The 16,323-nt window shown below is 45.9% G+C and overlaps 9 protein-coding genes across 9 annotated transcripts; 6 read left to right on the top strand and 3 right to left on the bottom strand. All coding sequences in view use genetic code 12, as the record gives it.

The window, feature by feature from the left end:
* Positions 1-20: 20 nt before the first annotated feature.
* Positions 21-1,853, top strand: LODBEIA_P09820 (uncharacterized protein; the record flags this gene model as incomplete). Its single annotated transcript, XM_066976962.1, has 1 exon — positions 21-1,853. One exon carries the CDS (start codon positions 21-23, stop codon positions 1,851-1,853), a length of 1,833 nt encoding a protein of 610 aa, XP_066827920.1.
* Positions 1,854-1,918: 65 nt separating this feature from the next.
* Positions 1,919-2,578, bottom strand: LODBEIA_P09810 (uncharacterized protein; the record flags this gene model as incomplete). Its single annotated transcript, XM_066976961.1, has 1 exon — positions 1,919-2,578. One exon carries the CDS (start codon positions 2,576-2,578, stop codon positions 1,919-1,921), a length of 660 nt encoding a protein of 219 aa, XP_066827919.1.
* Positions 2,579-2,698: 120 nt separating this feature from the next.
* LODBEIA_P09800 (uncharacterized protein) lies at positions 2,699-6,043 on the top strand (the record flags this gene model as incomplete). The annotated part of the gene is made up of 1 exon (XM_066976960.1): positions 2,699-6,043. One exon carries the CDS (start codon positions 2,699-2,701, stop codon positions 6,041-6,043), a length of 3,345 nt encoding a protein of 1,114 aa, XP_066827918.1.
* Positions 6,044-6,273: 230 nt separating this feature from the next.
* Positions 6,274-7,215, bottom strand: LODBEIA_P09790 (uncharacterized protein; the record flags this gene model as incomplete). The annotated part of the gene is made up of 1 exon (XM_066976958.1): positions 6,274-7,215. The coding sequence occupies one exon, from the start codon at positions 7,213-7,215 to the stop codon at positions 6,274-6,276; it is 942 nt and encodes a 313-aa protein (XP_066827917.1).
* Positions 7,216-7,971: 756 nt separating this feature from the next.
* On the top strand, positions 7,972-9,162 carry LODBEIA_P09780 (uncharacterized protein; the record flags this gene model as incomplete). The annotated part of the gene is made up of 1 exon (XM_066976957.1): positions 7,972-9,162. One exon carries the CDS (start codon positions 7,972-7,974, stop codon positions 9,160-9,162), a length of 1,191 nt encoding a protein of 396 aa, XP_066827916.1.
* Positions 9,163-9,878: 716 nt separating this feature from the next.
* LODBEIA_P09770 (uncharacterized protein) lies at positions 9,879-11,069 on the top strand (the record flags this gene model as incomplete). Its single annotated transcript, XM_066976956.1, has 1 exon — positions 9,879-11,069. The coding sequence occupies one exon, from the start codon at positions 9,879-9,881 to the stop codon at positions 11,067-11,069; it is 1,191 nt and encodes a 396-aa protein (XP_066827915.1).
* Positions 11,070-11,333: 264 nt separating this feature from the next.
* LODBEIA_P09760 (uncharacterized protein) lies at positions 11,334-12,404 on the top strand (the record flags this gene model as incomplete). Its single annotated transcript, XM_066976955.1, has 1 exon — positions 11,334-12,404. The coding sequence occupies one exon, from the start codon at positions 11,334-11,336 to the stop codon at positions 12,402-12,404; it is 1,071 nt and encodes a 356-aa protein (XP_066827914.1).
* Positions 12,405-12,708: 304 nt separating this feature from the next.
* On the top strand, positions 12,709-15,222 carry LODBEIA_P09750 (uncharacterized protein; the record flags this gene model as incomplete). The annotated part of the gene is made up of 1 exon (XM_066976954.1): positions 12,709-15,222. The coding sequence occupies one exon, from the start codon at positions 12,709-12,711 to the stop codon at positions 15,220-15,222; it is 2,514 nt and encodes an 837-aa protein (XP_066827913.1).
* An 80-nt stretch (positions 15,223-15,302) lies between these two features.
* LODBEIA_P09740 (uncharacterized protein) lies at positions 15,303-16,151 on the bottom strand (the record flags this gene model as incomplete). The annotated part of the gene is made up of 1 exon (XM_066976953.1): positions 15,303-16,151. One exon carries the CDS (start codon positions 16,149-16,151, stop codon positions 15,303-15,305), a length of 849 nt encoding a protein of 282 aa, XP_066827912.1.
* Between the last annotated feature and the right edge of the window lie 172 nt (positions 16,152-16,323).

Here is a 16,323-nt window from a genome sequence, read left to right as displayed (position 1 = left end):
AGCATCATCAAACATCACCGATGTTCGGCTCTAGCATCAACAACAACACCAGCAACAGCGGGGGCGGCTTGTTTGGCTCTTCAAGTACTAACCAAGGCGTCGGTGGTGGTCTCTTTGGAAACAAGCCCGGCTCAACGCCCGTGTTTGGATCACAGCAACCGCAACAACCACAACAGCAGAATGCGTTTGGTTCAAGTAATACGTCGGGTGGACTATTTGGTCAATCGCAGTCTAACTCCACTGGCTCGACGGGATTATTTGGGTCGAATCAATCCAAGCCTTCAACTGGACTTTTCGGCTCGAATCCGTCGTCTGCAACAACAACAGCAGCAACTTCAAACACGGGTAATATGTTTGGCTCTGGTAATGCAGGATTTGGAGCCAAGCCAGCCCTGACTGGTGGTGGGCTTTTTGGGAACAATCTGCAACCAAACACTGGCACGAGCATGTTTGGAAACAATGCACAATCAAACACAGGAACCAACTTATTTGGTAATCAACAGTCAAATACAGGTACATCTGGAGGAGGTCTTTTCGGAGCAAGTGCCAACAAACCTCCTGCAACGGGCACGACGGGAGGGCTCTTTGGAAGCCAGCAGCCTTCAACGGGTGGCCTTTTTGGAAATAACCAACGCGCGACTACTGGCACCACTTCGGGTGGTCTTTTTGGAAACAACCAGCTGTCGGCCACGAACACGACAAGTGGGTTGTTTGGAAACAAGCCAAGTACATCTACAGGAGGAGGCGGTCTTTTCGGTTCATCAACCAATTCCCAAGGCGGCGGCGGCGGATTATTTGGTCAAAACACTACAAACACGGGAGGCGCAGGACTATTTGGGCAGCAGCAGCAGCAGCAGCCGCAACAACAACAGCAACAGAGCCAGCCAACTCAACAGTCATCGTTGTTCTCTTCCAACACCACAAACAATCAACAGCCTTCGTTCAGTTGGAGCAAAAATCCACAAACACAGCCATCCTCAATCTACCCGTCGACGTCCTTGTTTGGAGACGTTGGTCAAGGTAGCCAGCAAGCCAATGCAAACCCAAGTTCATACACTCCAGCCATCAATGACCAATTGACAAAAGTGTGGGAACAATGGGACCCAAACTCCGCCAAGTGCGGATTAAAGACACATTTTTACAATAAATTCAATGATCAAGAGATTGGCCAATTGTTGGCGCAGCCTCGCCCGGCAAATGAGACAGTCGAAGATTGGGACAAGGCCATGTCTGAAAGACCGGGGCCAAATTTTTTCCCGGTCAAGATCACTTCGTTCACCGAGGTTGCGCAACGTATCGAAGCCCAGCTAGATCAAGTAGCCAAGTCAAGGGTGCTCCTCAATACCATCAACGAACGATTAAATACTTTATCGGCAAAGCATGACTTGGAAAACACCACTAGAATCTTAAAGGCAAAAGCCAGGCATACGCAATTATCTCGAAGGTTATTGAGGCTAGCTACAGTACTCGCGATTCTCAAGTTAAAAGGTTATCCATTGTTGCCCGAGGAAGAGGAGATTGCCAGACAGTTTGATATTCTTACAGCTAAAATCAATGATCCAAATAGCCCGATTGGCAAATTGGGAGACATCTTTGCCAAATTGGCGGTGCTCAAGGAAAGAGCCGAGGACTTGAATTCCCAATTCGACCAATCGATGCACAAGTTGAACGGCTCGTTGGGTAACGAAAACCCAGCGAAGGAATCCAAGGAGGAGAATGGAAACACTGATGATGTAATCAACAAAATCGCAAAAGTGTTGTTGAAACAGCAGATGGGGTTGAATTATCTCAACAGCGTGCTAGAGAAGGACTCGGAAAAAGTTCAAAGTTTGATCAAATTCAAATCTAAATAGAGGGAGTATCTCCTTAAGTAAAAGAAATAACACCTTTTTTTTCTTTTTTTCAATCTCCTCTCATTTCATTGTAATTTCAACAAATTGTCCGAACCGTGAGAATCAATCTCGATTTTTTCGAATTTATGGAATAGCTGGAAATTTTGCCGTATTGAGTTCCTTAACATGGTTTGGTCCACTTCGGGGTCGCACCCGATAAAGGATATGATGGGATTATCCATCGTGGACGTGGACAACTTGTAATTTATATTTCTTACGCCGCTGTGATGAGATTGCGAGTTGATGGAGGCGAGCTGATGATGAAGCTCAATCGCCTTGCCGTGTTTCAAATAGTCTTCATCGTGCTCTATGCCTTGATAGCGAGGGATCGACACTATGTTTTTCAACTTCTGCACCAACGCAGCTCGAAGGGCGCTCTTTGTCAGCTCTGATTGTCCGTTTGGCTTTGGATAGTCGTCTCCACTAAACATCGGCAGGAAGAGGCTCTTTTGTTGACATGGATTGAAAAGTATCTTGATGATAAAGTCCGAGTCAAAGTCTGAGCTGGAACATTTTCGTGTCAAAGGTGTACAGGATAGATAATCAATTGTTGCAAATTTTTGCAAGTTCTGCAAAATGAAATTTAGCTCGGATGCCGTTCGTGGAGGCGGGATAATCTTACATCGGAAACCAACTGAATATTTCAAGTACTTTTTGATGCTGTTGGGAACCTTTTTCATCCTCATGATCGTGTTTCTGGGGTGAGAGGGGGAGAGAGACAGAGCTTCATGTTCTGAGATTTTGTTTAATCCCGAAAAAGAGTTTCCCTATCAACGTGAACTTTGCAGCATACCACCACCGAGCAGATGAGTAATGATGACCTACGCTACACCACGGAAAGACTTTCGATATTGCTCAATAGGCAGGTGACCAAAGCATTGGCAAAGACAGTTAGATCCCATGCGCTATCAAAGAGTTTGGAGGAGTTTACAAAGATCCTTAGTGTCATTGGATTGAAGGATGAAGGTCAAGCAGCGGAGTTGTTCAACCACGTCAAGTCTCAAAAGGCTACCACAAGAGAGCACCCCCTTCCGAAACGAAGTGTTCCTGCGTTGCCAAAAAAGCGGGCCAAAGGAGTGTCTCTAGCCTACGACGATTTGGACGAGGAGGAAGATGAAGAGGAGAAAAAGGAGGAGGAGGAGGAGGAGAAGGAGGAGGAGGAGAAGGAGGAGGAGGAGAAGGAGGAGGATGTTGTAGTAGATCTGGAGGGTGTGCGAAACTCACACGAACCAGAGTCTACAAAGCAAAGACAAAATACGGAACGACCGAAGTTCAAAAAGATGAAAAGAGAGGATGCTGCTAGATTGAAACAAATTCAGCCAGATGATAGCAAGACATTAGAAGATGAAAAAATCCGGTCGGTCCACGTGACAAGTACCACAAGCAGTAACAAAAGGGAATACACAAACAACGTCATCAAGAAACGACGAGATAATGTTGATGATGATGATAATAATGACGATGTTGGTCCAAAAAAAATAACCACCACCAGGTCCTTTAAAAAGGAGTCAAAGCAACCTACAAAAGCAGACACAGATGCGGATGCGGATGCAGATTCAACAGCAAAAGCAGGAGGCTACTTTGATGCCAACGGTCGGTACGTAGACCACGACCACACCTCGTACAATGATTTCAACCGAATACCCATCGAAAGCCACGTTTTTATTCCACCATTTCTCGAAAAGCTGAAGGAGTACTTGACTCTCCAAATTTCCGGTACAAGCGTAAAGGGAGCTGGACCGACGATTAATCCCGTCAAAGACCCCAACTCGGAGTTGGCTTCGATGGCAAAGCAAGGGTCATTAGCAGTGCAGACTAAAAAGTCTAAACAAGAGCGAGCAAACCAAGCGAGAGACAACGTTGGTAGTAATGCAGAATTAAAAGAGGAGGAAAAGGAGGAGGAGGAAGAAGAAATAAGTAACGATGCCGTCGTTGAAGATGATGAGGAGACAGTTGATAATCAAAAGGCGACGATAATAAAAGAGCAAAGACAAAGTTTACCAGCTTATGCCGCCAAAGATGACGTGGTTGATTTTATTCGGGATAACCAGGTCACCATCATCATTGGAGAGACTGGGTCCGGTAAGACTACTCAATTGGCACAGTACCTTCTCGATGCGGGCCTTGCACACATTGCAAAACTGTCTGGTTCGGTGGAAAAGAAAATGATTGGATGTACTCAACCAAGACGAGTCGCTGCCATGTCGGTGGCGAAAAGAGTTTGTGAAGAACGACAAGTCAAGCTTGGGGAAGAAGTGGGGTACTCGGTGCGGTTTGATGACAAAACGAGCTCGACAAAGACTTTAATCAAGTACATGACGGAGGGTATATTGCTTCGAGAAATCCTCGCTGACCCTTTGTTGAATGATTACAGCTGCATCATCATGGACGAGGCGCACGAACGGTCTCTCAACACTGACATATTGCTCGGCTTGTTCAAGGGCTTGTTATGCAAGCGACGAGACTTGAAGCTAGTTGTTACATCGGCAACGATGAACGCCGACAGATTCACAAAGTTTTTTGGCGCAGCACCGCAATTCAAGATACCGGGGAGAACATTCCCCGTGCAAATATACTTTAACAAAAACGTGAGCATGGACTATGTGGAAACGAGCGTGAAGCAAATCTTGTCTATACATTTGGGCAATCTGATGGGCAACGAGGGTTGCTTCGTAAATGACGGCGACATTCTTGTGTTTATGACGGGTCAGGAAGACATTGAAATCACTTGCGACTTGTTGCGGGAAAAGTTGGACATGTTGGAGAACCCACCTCCGTTGGATATCTTGCCCATTTACTCGACCATGCCGCAGCACTTGCAGAAAAAGATCTTTAGGAAAAAAAGCGCCACCAGGAGAAAAGTTGTGATTGCCACCAATATCGCGGAAACATCGTTGACGGTGGATGGGGTCAAATACGTTATTGACTGCGGATTAGTCAAAGTCAAAGTTTACAACCCCAAACTTGGAATGGACACACTTCAAGTTGTCCCCATATCCGTAGCCAATGCCGACCAGAGAAGCGGAAGAGCAGGAAGAACCTGCGCTGGAACAGCCTATAGGCTATACACCGAGAATGCCACCAGTGCAAAGAGCATGTACCTGCAACCGATTCCCGAGATTCAGCGAACCAATTTGAGCAACACGATGCTTTTGCTCAAGTCGCTCAAGGTTGACGACATTAATACATTTCCCTTTTTGGATACGCCTCCCAAGGATTTATTGAACTGCTCGCTATACGATCTATGGGCGATGGACGCATTGGACAATTTTGGCGAACTTACCCAGCTTGGACGCGACATGATCAAGTTCCCTCTTGAGCCCACCTTGTCCAAGTTGATCTTGTTGTCTACCCAGCACCATTTCCATTGCTCGGAGGATATCGTAACCATCGTCGCCATGCTAAGCGTCGCCAACATTTTCCAGCGCTCAAAAGAGAGGGCAAACGAAGCGGACAAGTCGAGGGAAAAGTTTACAGTGGCAGACTCAGATCACCTAACGTTGTTGAATGTATATACGCAATGGGAGCTCAACTTGAAGAAAATTGGAAACAACTGGAGCAAGATGAACCAGTGGTGCGAAAAGAATTTCTTGCAGCTCAAGTCCTTGCATCGCGCGAGGGAGATCAAAAGACAGCTCGTGCTCATTATGCAGAAGAATAAGTTACCGTTGGTCAAGTCGTTTAGCGACAATAGTGTACGCGAGTGCCTATGTGCCGCCTTTTTCCAGCAGCTGGCGAAACTCGTAAAGACGAATCTCAACGGGAACCCCGAGTTTGCAAATTTGAGGCATTCGTACATGAAGATGTATTTGCATCCAACGAGTACTTTATTGGATAGTAACATGAGGCTGAACTTTGTCATTTACCACGAGTTGATATTGACGTCGAAGGAGTACATGAACTATGTCACTTGCGTTGAACCCATCTGGTTGTTACGCTATGGGTACAAGTTCTTTGGTGTTGCCGCATCGGCCATGGAAAGCAAATTCAAGGACATGGCCGATTTGGAGTTGCAAAACCGGTTCAAGCAGCAGTTGGAGAAGGATAAAATTGAGTACGATGAAGAGCAATCACGAAAGGCTTCTAGAAGAATTGGCCCTCGTCCGCTGTCGGAGCATAAAAAGGGCATACTCTTCAAGAAACGATTCTGAATTTTATGGAAATGAAAAGAAAAAGACTGTTTTAATTATTAATATTGATTCTATGTTCCCCGAAAAAATATAAAATTACGGTTGCGTTTGCAAGTCCCACCTCCTGGGGGCCCTCTCACCTTTGATTTCCTTCACCACTTCAAAACTTTTTTGTTTCCCTTTTTTTTTTTTTGATTATCCAATAATACAAATATCCATCATCATTCATAAAAGTTCTCCCCCATTCTTTATTAATTTAAAATCACATTATCAATCAATCTAGCCTTCTCGGAACTATTCTCTTTGGGGACCTTGACCGCGCAGGACACAACAGCCCCTATTCCGGGTTCCACAAAGTCCAAGTCCTCGAGTGAATCTGGGTGGCTGGTGGCGATATACTCGATTTCCATCTCGGGATCCTGGCTAATCGATTCCCGGATGATGTTTCTTATTTCCGCAGCATCTACAGCTTGTTTTTGATGTTGCTGTTGCCCCTCCTTATAATGCAAGGCACCCTTTTGCAAAGATTGGTAAATGATGGCGCTTCTATCTTTCATCTCCCTCGATAAATACTGATTTCTCGAGGACATGGCTAAGCCATTGGGTTCACGCATCGTGGGCAATATTCTCACTTGCGTGGGGATGATCAAATCCCTCACGAGGTTTTTAATGACAACACACTGCTGAGCGTCCTTTTGGCCAAAGTAGGCCCTGGTGGGCTGGACAATATTGAACAATTTGGTCACAACCGTGGCCACGCCTCTGAAAAATTGAGGTCGCTTGACCCCTTCCAATTGCTCGCTAGATCCGTGGACAGTGACAAACGCACCCTTTTGTTGGTCAACGTGCAAGGTGATGCCATTGGGGTACATCTCCGAGACCTTGGGAACAAACACTGCGTCGACTTGTTGGCCGACAAACTGCAGCTCCAAGATCTCCAAGTCCCGCTCCAAAGTTCGGGGATAATTGTCCAAGTCCTCGTGCGGCGCAAACTGCGAAGGGTTGACGAATATCGACACGATCGTCCTGTCGTTTTCTTCGAGCGACTGCGATATCAACGAGCAGTGGCCCGCATGCAACGCCCCCATCGTGGGCACAAACCCCACAGATTGATCGTTTAGAAACAGTTCAGCTCGCCATTGTCGCACTTGCTGCACAGTCCTGAGAATTTTGATTTTCAGAGGCACAGTCATAGTATTGGAAGTATCTGCTAACTGAAATAAAGTCACCGTTGCTGTCTCTTTGCAAACCTTGTGAATCTTGAGTAAATTTTGAAGTAGCCAAAATCGCAGCTGTGACTAGAAGTAAAACAAAGACTGGATTAATCATTTGGAAAATGAAAAAACTTTTTTTTTTTTTTATTTTTATTTTCGGGGCTCGTTTCTTTTTTTTTTTTTTTTTTGCAATCTGCGACCCAACTCGGGTTGTTCTTTCTGGGGTAACTATGACCAACAAAACACTGCACTTTGGCTTTTTTTTTTTTCATATTTCACTCCTGTTTTAAATGGGTTAAGTGTGTTGGATTGAGTTACTTTGGATTTGGTTTTCACTCCAGTCGACAGTTCTCGAAGCTAAGCTAGCTATTTCAACCTCATTAGTTGGATGTTTGGTACTGGGGGGCTAGCAAAAGTTATTTCTCTTCACGCTGTAGATACGATGTGGTAAAACTCTTGCAAGATTGGCGCTTGAACCGAGGTTGAGGTGCACGAGCTCCTAAACGGAAACCCCCAATTCCTGCCGAGCAGTGTCAAGGTCGGTAAAATGCATAGTTTGACGCCTGCACCGGGCCCACGCTTGGCTGCCCCTTTCTCAGTGGCAGTAAAGGGACCTAACGGGTAAGCAATTAAAATTAAAAGAAGGAAAAAGAAACAGACTCTACCCGATAAATTGTTGATAAATATACATCTAGATATCATCACAACGAGTTTGATCTCGAAAAAACCCCGCACATGTCCTTCACGGTTGAAAAAAAAGAGACGAGAGCATATCCGTTCAGATCGCCAGGCAGCACGATCTTGGAAAACGAGCTAGATCTCAAGATCGTCTATAACAAGTACAAGACAAACCAAGCGATCCCAAGTCCAGATGCTCAGCTAAGATTCAACTTGATCTTTTGCCATGGCACAGGTTTCAACAAGTCGATTTGGAACTACCACATCAGAAGATTGTACCAGCTTTCGCAGTCGTTTCAAGTCCCCTGGTTCTTGGACTCTGTAATCTCCGTTGATGCCATAGGACACGGCGATTCGAGTCTAGCTAACTTTGGCAAATTGGGCCCCGTTTGCGCATGGGAAGATTGTGCACGAGACGTGATTGAAGTCATCAGACACGAGATTGAAACCACTGGTGACTTTCAAAACACTCTTGATTCGAGAAACGTCTTTATAGGACACTCGATGGGTGGGTTTCTCGCATTTTACGCTGCTTACATCGCTCCATCGCTCTTTGACGCAATAGTACCCATCGAGGCCGTGCTTTATGGAGAGCCCGAGAGACTCACTCTTTTGAAGAAAACAGTCCCCAGGATGATTGCTGCGATACGTGAAAGTTTCAGCACCAAAGAAGAAGCTAGGCATTTCTACCTGGACTTGAATTTCACCAAGAACATGAACCGGGACGTGATGAATGACTACTTGGACGACGAATTGTTCAAAGCAACAGACCCCAGCAATGGGAAAGCTGTTATTCGAACCAAGTGCCTGAAACACCATCATACAGCAGCGTATATGGGAACATACATATCGGTGCCAAAAGGAGCCATCGCCTTGCCTTATATCCGAGTCCCCATCTTGCACATTGCTGGCGAAAACATATGGTGGAATCCACTGGAAAATGCAAGCTGGATACGGAACACAATCAACAAACGGTATTTTGAAGGAGGCGTTGATATCAAACACGGGGGCCACTTGGTCAATGTGGAACGTCCGGACGACGTTATTGAAGTAATCAAAAATTTCATAAGCAAACGAGACCGCGATTTCAAGAGGGAGAGAAACGCAAAGCCAATGGTAGAATTGCAGGGCAACAGGAAGGCAATCTACGATAGAGAAATGGGCGCCCTAGCGAATTTGGACGTTGACCATGTTTATGGCTTTGACGTTGACACGATGAGACATTTCTTTGCCACATCCAAAATTTAGTGCTTGTGATGCGGACAACCGGGGATAGGGGAGGACGGGAAAATCCTCAATTCCACGCTATTTGATGTTCCAAAGGCATGAAATGTAGTTATCTCTCACAGTTCCTTCGTGTGAACAGTTTTGGATAAACCTTGTTGTTGATATATGCGCTTTCACGTGGACTACCTCCTAGTTCAACAAGCAGCACACACACACTCACACACTTTTAAGCCCATTAGGTGCAACAGCACCAGCCTATGCTTTTGCCAGTGCTGCTCATATCCTCTATATTGAACCACACATCAGCCACGGCCTTCTAGAAGCTGTTTCATTTGAGAATACGTGGCACTCTCGACACCCGAATGGAAAGGAATGCTCAATGAAACAGTTGCTGTCAATTTTAATCCGCTTCTCTCTCTCTTTCACTTTCACTCTTTATTCCCCTTATCGTTGAGCTTCTGGCTGCCGAGGATAACAACTCCATCTTTTGGTGCAAACAGAGTTGCACCATACCCCCGGATTTAACCACTTTGTTATTCACATACATATTCATATTCATATATATATAGAATCTCATTTGGCAATCAGAAGAGCTGCCCGTGTTCATTCTATCTTTTTTTGACAACCAGTTACGACTCTGGGAAAATATCTCCCATTCCCCCCCCTCCCCCCAGTATTCACTTTCATCACATCCTTGCAAAAAAAAAAGAAAGAGCTCATTAGACCTCCTTTAGACAATGTCATTCACACTTGAGAAGAAAGAAGCGAAAGCGTCACCAATAAGAGCCAAGGGTAGTACCATTTTGGAAAACGATTTCGGTCTCAAAATTGTTTACAACAAGTACAAGACGACTTGTCCGTTGCCCAAACCAGAATCGCAATTACGGTTCAACTTGATCTTTTGCCATGGCACAGGTTTCAACAAGTCGATTTGGAACTACCACATCAGAAGATTGTACCAGCTTTCGCAGTCGTTTCAAGTCCCCTGGTTTTTGGACTCTGTAATCTCCATTGATGCCGTGGGACACGGAGACTCAAGTTTAGCAAATTATGGCAAATTGGGACCGGTTTTTTGCTGGGACGATGGTTCAAGAGACGTGATTGAAGTCATCAGACATGAGAGCGACACCACTGGCGATTTCCAAAACAACAACGAGTCTCGAAATGTTCTTATCGGGCACTCGATGGGTGGGTATATCGCTTGCTACGCTGCATTCCTTGCTCCTTCGCTCTTTGATTCCATCATCCCCTTTGAAGCTGTCATTTACAGCAGACCCGATGGGATAACAATCTTTAAAAAGTTATTTTCCAAAATAGCCACCTTGATGCTTGACACTTTTGATTCAGAAGACGAGGCAAAGTCCTATTTCCTGGACTTCAGTTTCACCAAAAAGTTTGATCGCCGAGTCTTGGACGACTACATGGCCGACGAAATTTTCGCGGCAAAGGATCCAGAGAGTGGAGAAGATGTGTACAAGATCAAATGCATGAAACCGCACCAAATCTCGGCTTACTTGGGTGCGTTCATGTCTTTGCCCAAGGGAATGTCGGCTATACCTCACATTAGAGTGCCTACCTTGCATGTCATTGGAGAAAAAGCAAAGTGGAACCCTCCCGAGAGTGTTGGCTGGGTAAGAAGTGCCATCAACAAGAATTATCTTGCTGGCACCGTGGATATGAAAGACGGGGAACATTTAGTCGTTGGCGAACAACCAGACGATACGGTTGAAGTGATTAAGTACTTTATCAACAAGAGAGATGCCGAGTTCAAGAAGGAAAAGTTGGAGAAGCCCGAGGTCCAATTGAAAGGTGACAAGAAGGCCATATTTGACAAGGAATTTGGCGCCATGATGGATTTCGATCTCGATAACATGTATGGATACGAACTTGCAACCACCGAGGATGTTGTGAAAGCTTCCAAACTTTGAGATGCTCATAGAAACCCGCTTTTCTGGTTTTTTTTTTTTGGTTTTGGTTACCTACAGACTGTTTATTAATTATAGATTTTTGCTAGAGAATTGAGCTTTGCAACTTTCTTCGTATAATTCCTGTTTGTATAAAAGTAGACTGTGGTTATCAGTTTGAAAAAAAAAAAATAAAAAAAATGAATAAAAAAAAAAATTGATATCGAAACCTCATCTCAAGATCAAACTCAGATAGGAATAGTCACGCGAGTAGAAACAACCAGGGAAATGTCCAAGTCTGAGGAGATCAGGAGATACATCGTACGACGTATAGCGGAGGATGAGAAATTGAAAAACATTGGAGAGAAAATTGTCTCGAAAATCACCAAAAACTTGCAACTACCTCACCTCGATGCAAAGTCCGAGGATGTCATCTACCAGGCAATTACTCGCGACCAAAAACAAAAGAAAGAAGAGTCGAAATCAACAAAACCAACCGCCGACCCTGGATCTGGTACTTTGGAATCCGAGTCAAGCTCTTCGGAGAGCAGTTCCGAGGAAAGCTCAACCAGCGAGGACTCAGACAGCAGCGACAGCGACTCCTCTTCTGAAGATGAGGAAGATGATAAAGATGACAAAAAAGTCGTCGCCACGACCAGTTCCAAGAAGGAACCGACCTCAAAAAAGAACAGCGAGAAGACATCATCAAAGTCATCCGGCTCTTTGAGTGAGTCCAGCTCGTCCGACTCGGACTCATCAGGTGGTGATAGCGAAAGCTCGTCATCTTCAAGTGAGAGCTCATCCGATTCAGACTCAGACTCAGACTCGGACTCGGACTCAGATTCCTCAAACTCGTCTGACTCAGACTCAGATTCCTCAAGCTCGTCTGACTCAGACTCAGATTCCTCAAGCTCGTCTGACTCAGATTCCTCAAGCTCCAGCTCATCAGCCTCAGCCTCAGACCCAGAGCCGTCCAAACCAACCAAGAAAAGAAAATTGCTGAGCCTGAAAAGCGGAGACGCAAAAAGAGCCGCACTCGCACCAATCTCCACGCCATCCCAGGCTGAACCAACCACCACATCGGAAAGTGCAATTGCCGCGACACGAGAACCCGAGTTGAAACCAGGCCAAAGAAAGCACTTCTCAAGGATCGACAGGTCAAAGATCTCGTTCGAGAATGCGACATTGCAGGATAACACATACAAAGGAGCTGCTGGTACATGGGGAGAAAAAGCTAGTGAGAAGTTGCTACAAGTGAGAGGCAAAGATTTCACCAAGAACAAGAACAAGATGAAGAGAGGAAGCTACAAAGGTGGAAGCATCACATTTGCTACTGGCTCTTACAAGTTCACCGACTAGTAACAGCAAAGGTAATGGTGGTGGTGGCTGTTGTAGTGACAAGTGTAGGATAGATAGATTGCAAAAGATCAGAATGTTAGATGGCTGCAAACTGCACCATAGTATTTGTTTCTCCCAGAAGACACGACTTTTGATTTCTTTGGCAGTACTGGAATATCAGGGTATGTGTGTGGGAGATAGCGATGCCATTCTTTCAAATACACAGCACTTTTGCCATCAATCAATCACATTTCAATAACCTGGTGTCTTTTGCCACCCTCCACCTAGGCCTACTCCACCCTTTCTTTTCTTGAACCATCTGGCTATGTCAAAGAGAGCACAATCAGTCAGCTATGCCGACTTGGACGAAGATAATTTCTCAGACGAGGGCTACGCCGATCCAGATGACCTCGAGTATGGAACAGCCAGGAAAAGAAAGTCGGGCAAGCAGGAGTCACAGCAAGCAAAGAAACGTAAAGCACGCGCGGCTGTGGATGCGCTCAAGACAGATTTGCAAGAGGATGACTTTGCGCAAGAAGACCTCCTAGACGTGACCCCGGATATTCCCGCAGACTACGTGCCCGATGCCGTGTCGAGATCGTTTGGCAAGGCTGATTTTTCGTACTTGAAACTCAAGCCCGACCACTTTTCAAGGCCAATTTGGATATCTCCTATTGATCTGCGAATAATCTTGGAGTCCTTTTCTCCCTTGGCCGAGCAAGCCCAGGATTTTCTTATAACTATCGCGGAACCCATATCGCGACCTTCGCATATTCACGAGTACAAGATTTCCGTGTACTCGCTTTACGCGGCCGTGTCCGTGGGACTAGAGACTGATGACATCATATCTGTGCTTAACCGGTTGTCAAAAGTGCCCGTGCCAGACTCTATTGTCCAGTTCATCAAAGCTGCGACTGTGTCATATGGGAAAGTCAAGTTGGTCTTGAAACACAACAGGTATTTCGTAGAAAGCACGCAAGCCGATATCTTGCAGTTATTGCTCAAGGATGAAGTGATTGGGCCGTTGCGCTTACAAGAAACGGAAAACACAGTCACCAGTAATGGCTTGGTGCAATCCGCGGCACCGCAACCACCGCAAACACAAGCACCATCAAACCGCATCGAAATACCGGGAACCAAAAAAAACACCGAGGCTGAGAAAGAAGCAAACCAAGCTGAGGACATCTTTGCCTCTGTGGTGGGGAACAGAGACGAAGACGACGATTTGGATACCGTCCACTCGTTTGAAATCTCGCACGACTCGGTTGAAATCGTAAAGCGAAGGTGTCAAGAGATTGACTATCCAGTCTTGGAAGAGTACGATTTCCGAAATGACGCTAGAAATCCGGATTTGGAGATTGATTTGAAACCCTCGACGCAGATTCGACCTTATCAGGAGAAGTCATTGTCAAAAATGTTTGGAAACGGCAGAGCGAGATCTGGAATCATCGTGCTTCCGTGCGGCGCCGGTAAAACGTTGGTGGGCATAACGGCAGCCTGCACCATTCGAAAATCGGTGATTGTCTTGTGCACATCTTCAGTCTCGGTGATGCAGTGGCGACAGCAGTTTTTACAATGGTGCAACATCCAGCCAGATAACGTTGCCGTTTTCACTTCGGAAAACAAGGAAATGTTTACTACTGAATCGGGATTGGTGGTGTCGACATACTCGATGGTGGCAAACACGCGTAACAGGTCGCATGATTCGCAAAAGGTCATGGATTTCTTGCGCTCTCGTGAGTGGGGGTTCATCATTCTCGATGAGGTGCATGTGGTGCCGGCAAATATGTTTAGACGTGTTGTCACCACCATCGCTGCCCACGCCAAATTGGGGCTCACCGCTACATTGGTGCGTGAAGATGAGAAAATCAACGATTTGAACTTTTTGATTGGCCCAAAGCTTTATGAAGCCAACTGGATGGACTTGGCACAAAAGGGCCACATTGCAAATGTGCAATGCGCAGAAGTGTGGTGCCCAATGACTGCAGAGTTTTACCAGGAATACTTGCGGGAAAGCGCTCGAAAGAGGATGCTTTTGTATATTATGAACCCGACAAAGTTTCAGGCTTGCCAGTTTTTAATACACTACCATGAGAAGCGTGGAGATAAAATCATTGTGTTTAGCGATAATGTGTATGCGTTGCAAGAGTATGCTTTGAAGCTCGGCAAGCCGTTTATTTACGGCTCAACTCCACAACAGGAGCGAATGAAGATTTTGCAGAATTTCCAGCACAATGACGAGATCAACACCATCTTCTTGTCCAAAGTTGGTGACACCTCCATTGATTTACCGGAAGCCACATGTTTGATTCAAATATCGTCGCATTATGGGTCGAGAAGACAAGAAGCGCAACGACTTGGTAGAATCTTGCGAGCCAAAAGACGTAACGACGAAGGTTTTAATGCATTTTTTTACTCATTGGTCTCGAAGGACACTCAAGAAATGTACTACTCAACAAAGAGACAAGCATTTTTGGTTGACCAAGGATATGCGTTCAAAGTTATTACGCATCTTTCCGGGATGGAGCAATTGCCAGATTTGGCGTATGCGTCAGCAAGAGAGCGCCGAGAGCTATTGCAACAGGTATTGTTGAAGAACGAAGATGCCGCCGGTGTGGAAATAGGCGACGATATAGACACGAATTTCATTCCAAGAGAGCAAAGAATGAGGCTCGAGAGGGAAAAAATGAGCGGTGCAACGAGAACGGCTGGTTCATTGGCTGGTTTGGCCGGTGGTGAAGACATGGCTTATATCGAGTACAGCAAGAACAAGAATAAGGAGTTGAGGGACTCGCACCATCCTTTGATTCAAAAGATGTACTACAAGAAAAAGCAGTAAGCCAGGAAAAGAATAATATAATCGATGACAATGATGATGATTAAATTTCAGTTGCTCTTTCTAAGTAAATATAAAAAAATTTATTTGTCCTGGCTTACATAGTCCCCAAATTCGTCTTCCTCCTCCTCGTCCTCGTCGCCCTTTTTGTTGTCATCTCTTGAACTCCTGTTATCTTGCATCTTTTCATCATGCTTCCCGAGGGCGAGCTTATGCACAGACAGCTTCAACCCACTCATATCCAAACGCGCATCCATTTTAGCCCTGTGAATCAGCCCCAATTGATCAAGCAAGTACGCCTGCTCCCCCGACTTGTAATCAGCGTCGAATTCCCTTAGTCGCTCCACGAACAAGCGAGCCTGGAACGCATTCAACTTGAGCACCAATGCAACTTGCTCGGGACCCAGCGCCACTACTTCATCCTTGTTTCTGGGATGGAACCCCGAATCGGGCAATTGCACCAAGACGCGAAAATGGTCAATTGTGCCTTCTACCGGTATGATGGTGCTTGATCCGTCTCGCGAGACCAATTTCGCGGGGGATAACTTGACGCCGTTGGCCTCGCTGCGCCGTTTCAAAATCAAGGACGATTCACTTTTCACTGATGATGGTCGTTGTGGTACGGGTGGTGGAGGGATGTACCATACTTCGCCCCAGAAGCTCTCGAGGTCATGATTGATGCCGTTGATGAACTCCAACTTGATTCGTCTCTGCGCATAGCACGGCGTTTCAGATGTGGTGGTGGTGGGGAATTGTGGATGTTCCGATAGTAAGCGAATCGAGCCTTTCCAGATGGAGTCGGTGCCCAACAGGGCAATGTCTACTTTGTCAGGGCGGCTAGTGTACCATTGCCGGAAGGGGAGTTTGTAGAGCGACGCGATGTTCGTCAGGAAAAGCACTTCGGACTTGGGCTCCTCTGCGCCGTTCGCCATGGTCCTCGATGTGCTCTGACGATGCAGTTGTGTGTGTGTGTGTGTCGATGATATCGGGATCTTGTGATCTCAAGTCGCTTAGGGATTACATCATAAGGAGGTCTAGCGCAAGCGCGAGGCAGGGATTGAAAAAAGGGGGTGGCCAGCACAAGCTCCTTTCCGGTGGGAGCCG

The sequence above is a fragment of the Lodderomyces beijingensis genome (genome assembly GCF_963989305.1).
Source record: "Lodderomyces beijingensis strain CBS 14171 genome assembly, chromosome: 1".
In the NCBI taxonomy this organism is placed as follows: Eukaryota; Fungi; Ascomycota; class Pichiomycetes; order Serinales; family Debaryomycetaceae; genus Lodderomyces; species Lodderomyces beijingensis.
This window is presented reverse-complemented; position numbering and strand designations above follow the sequence as displayed.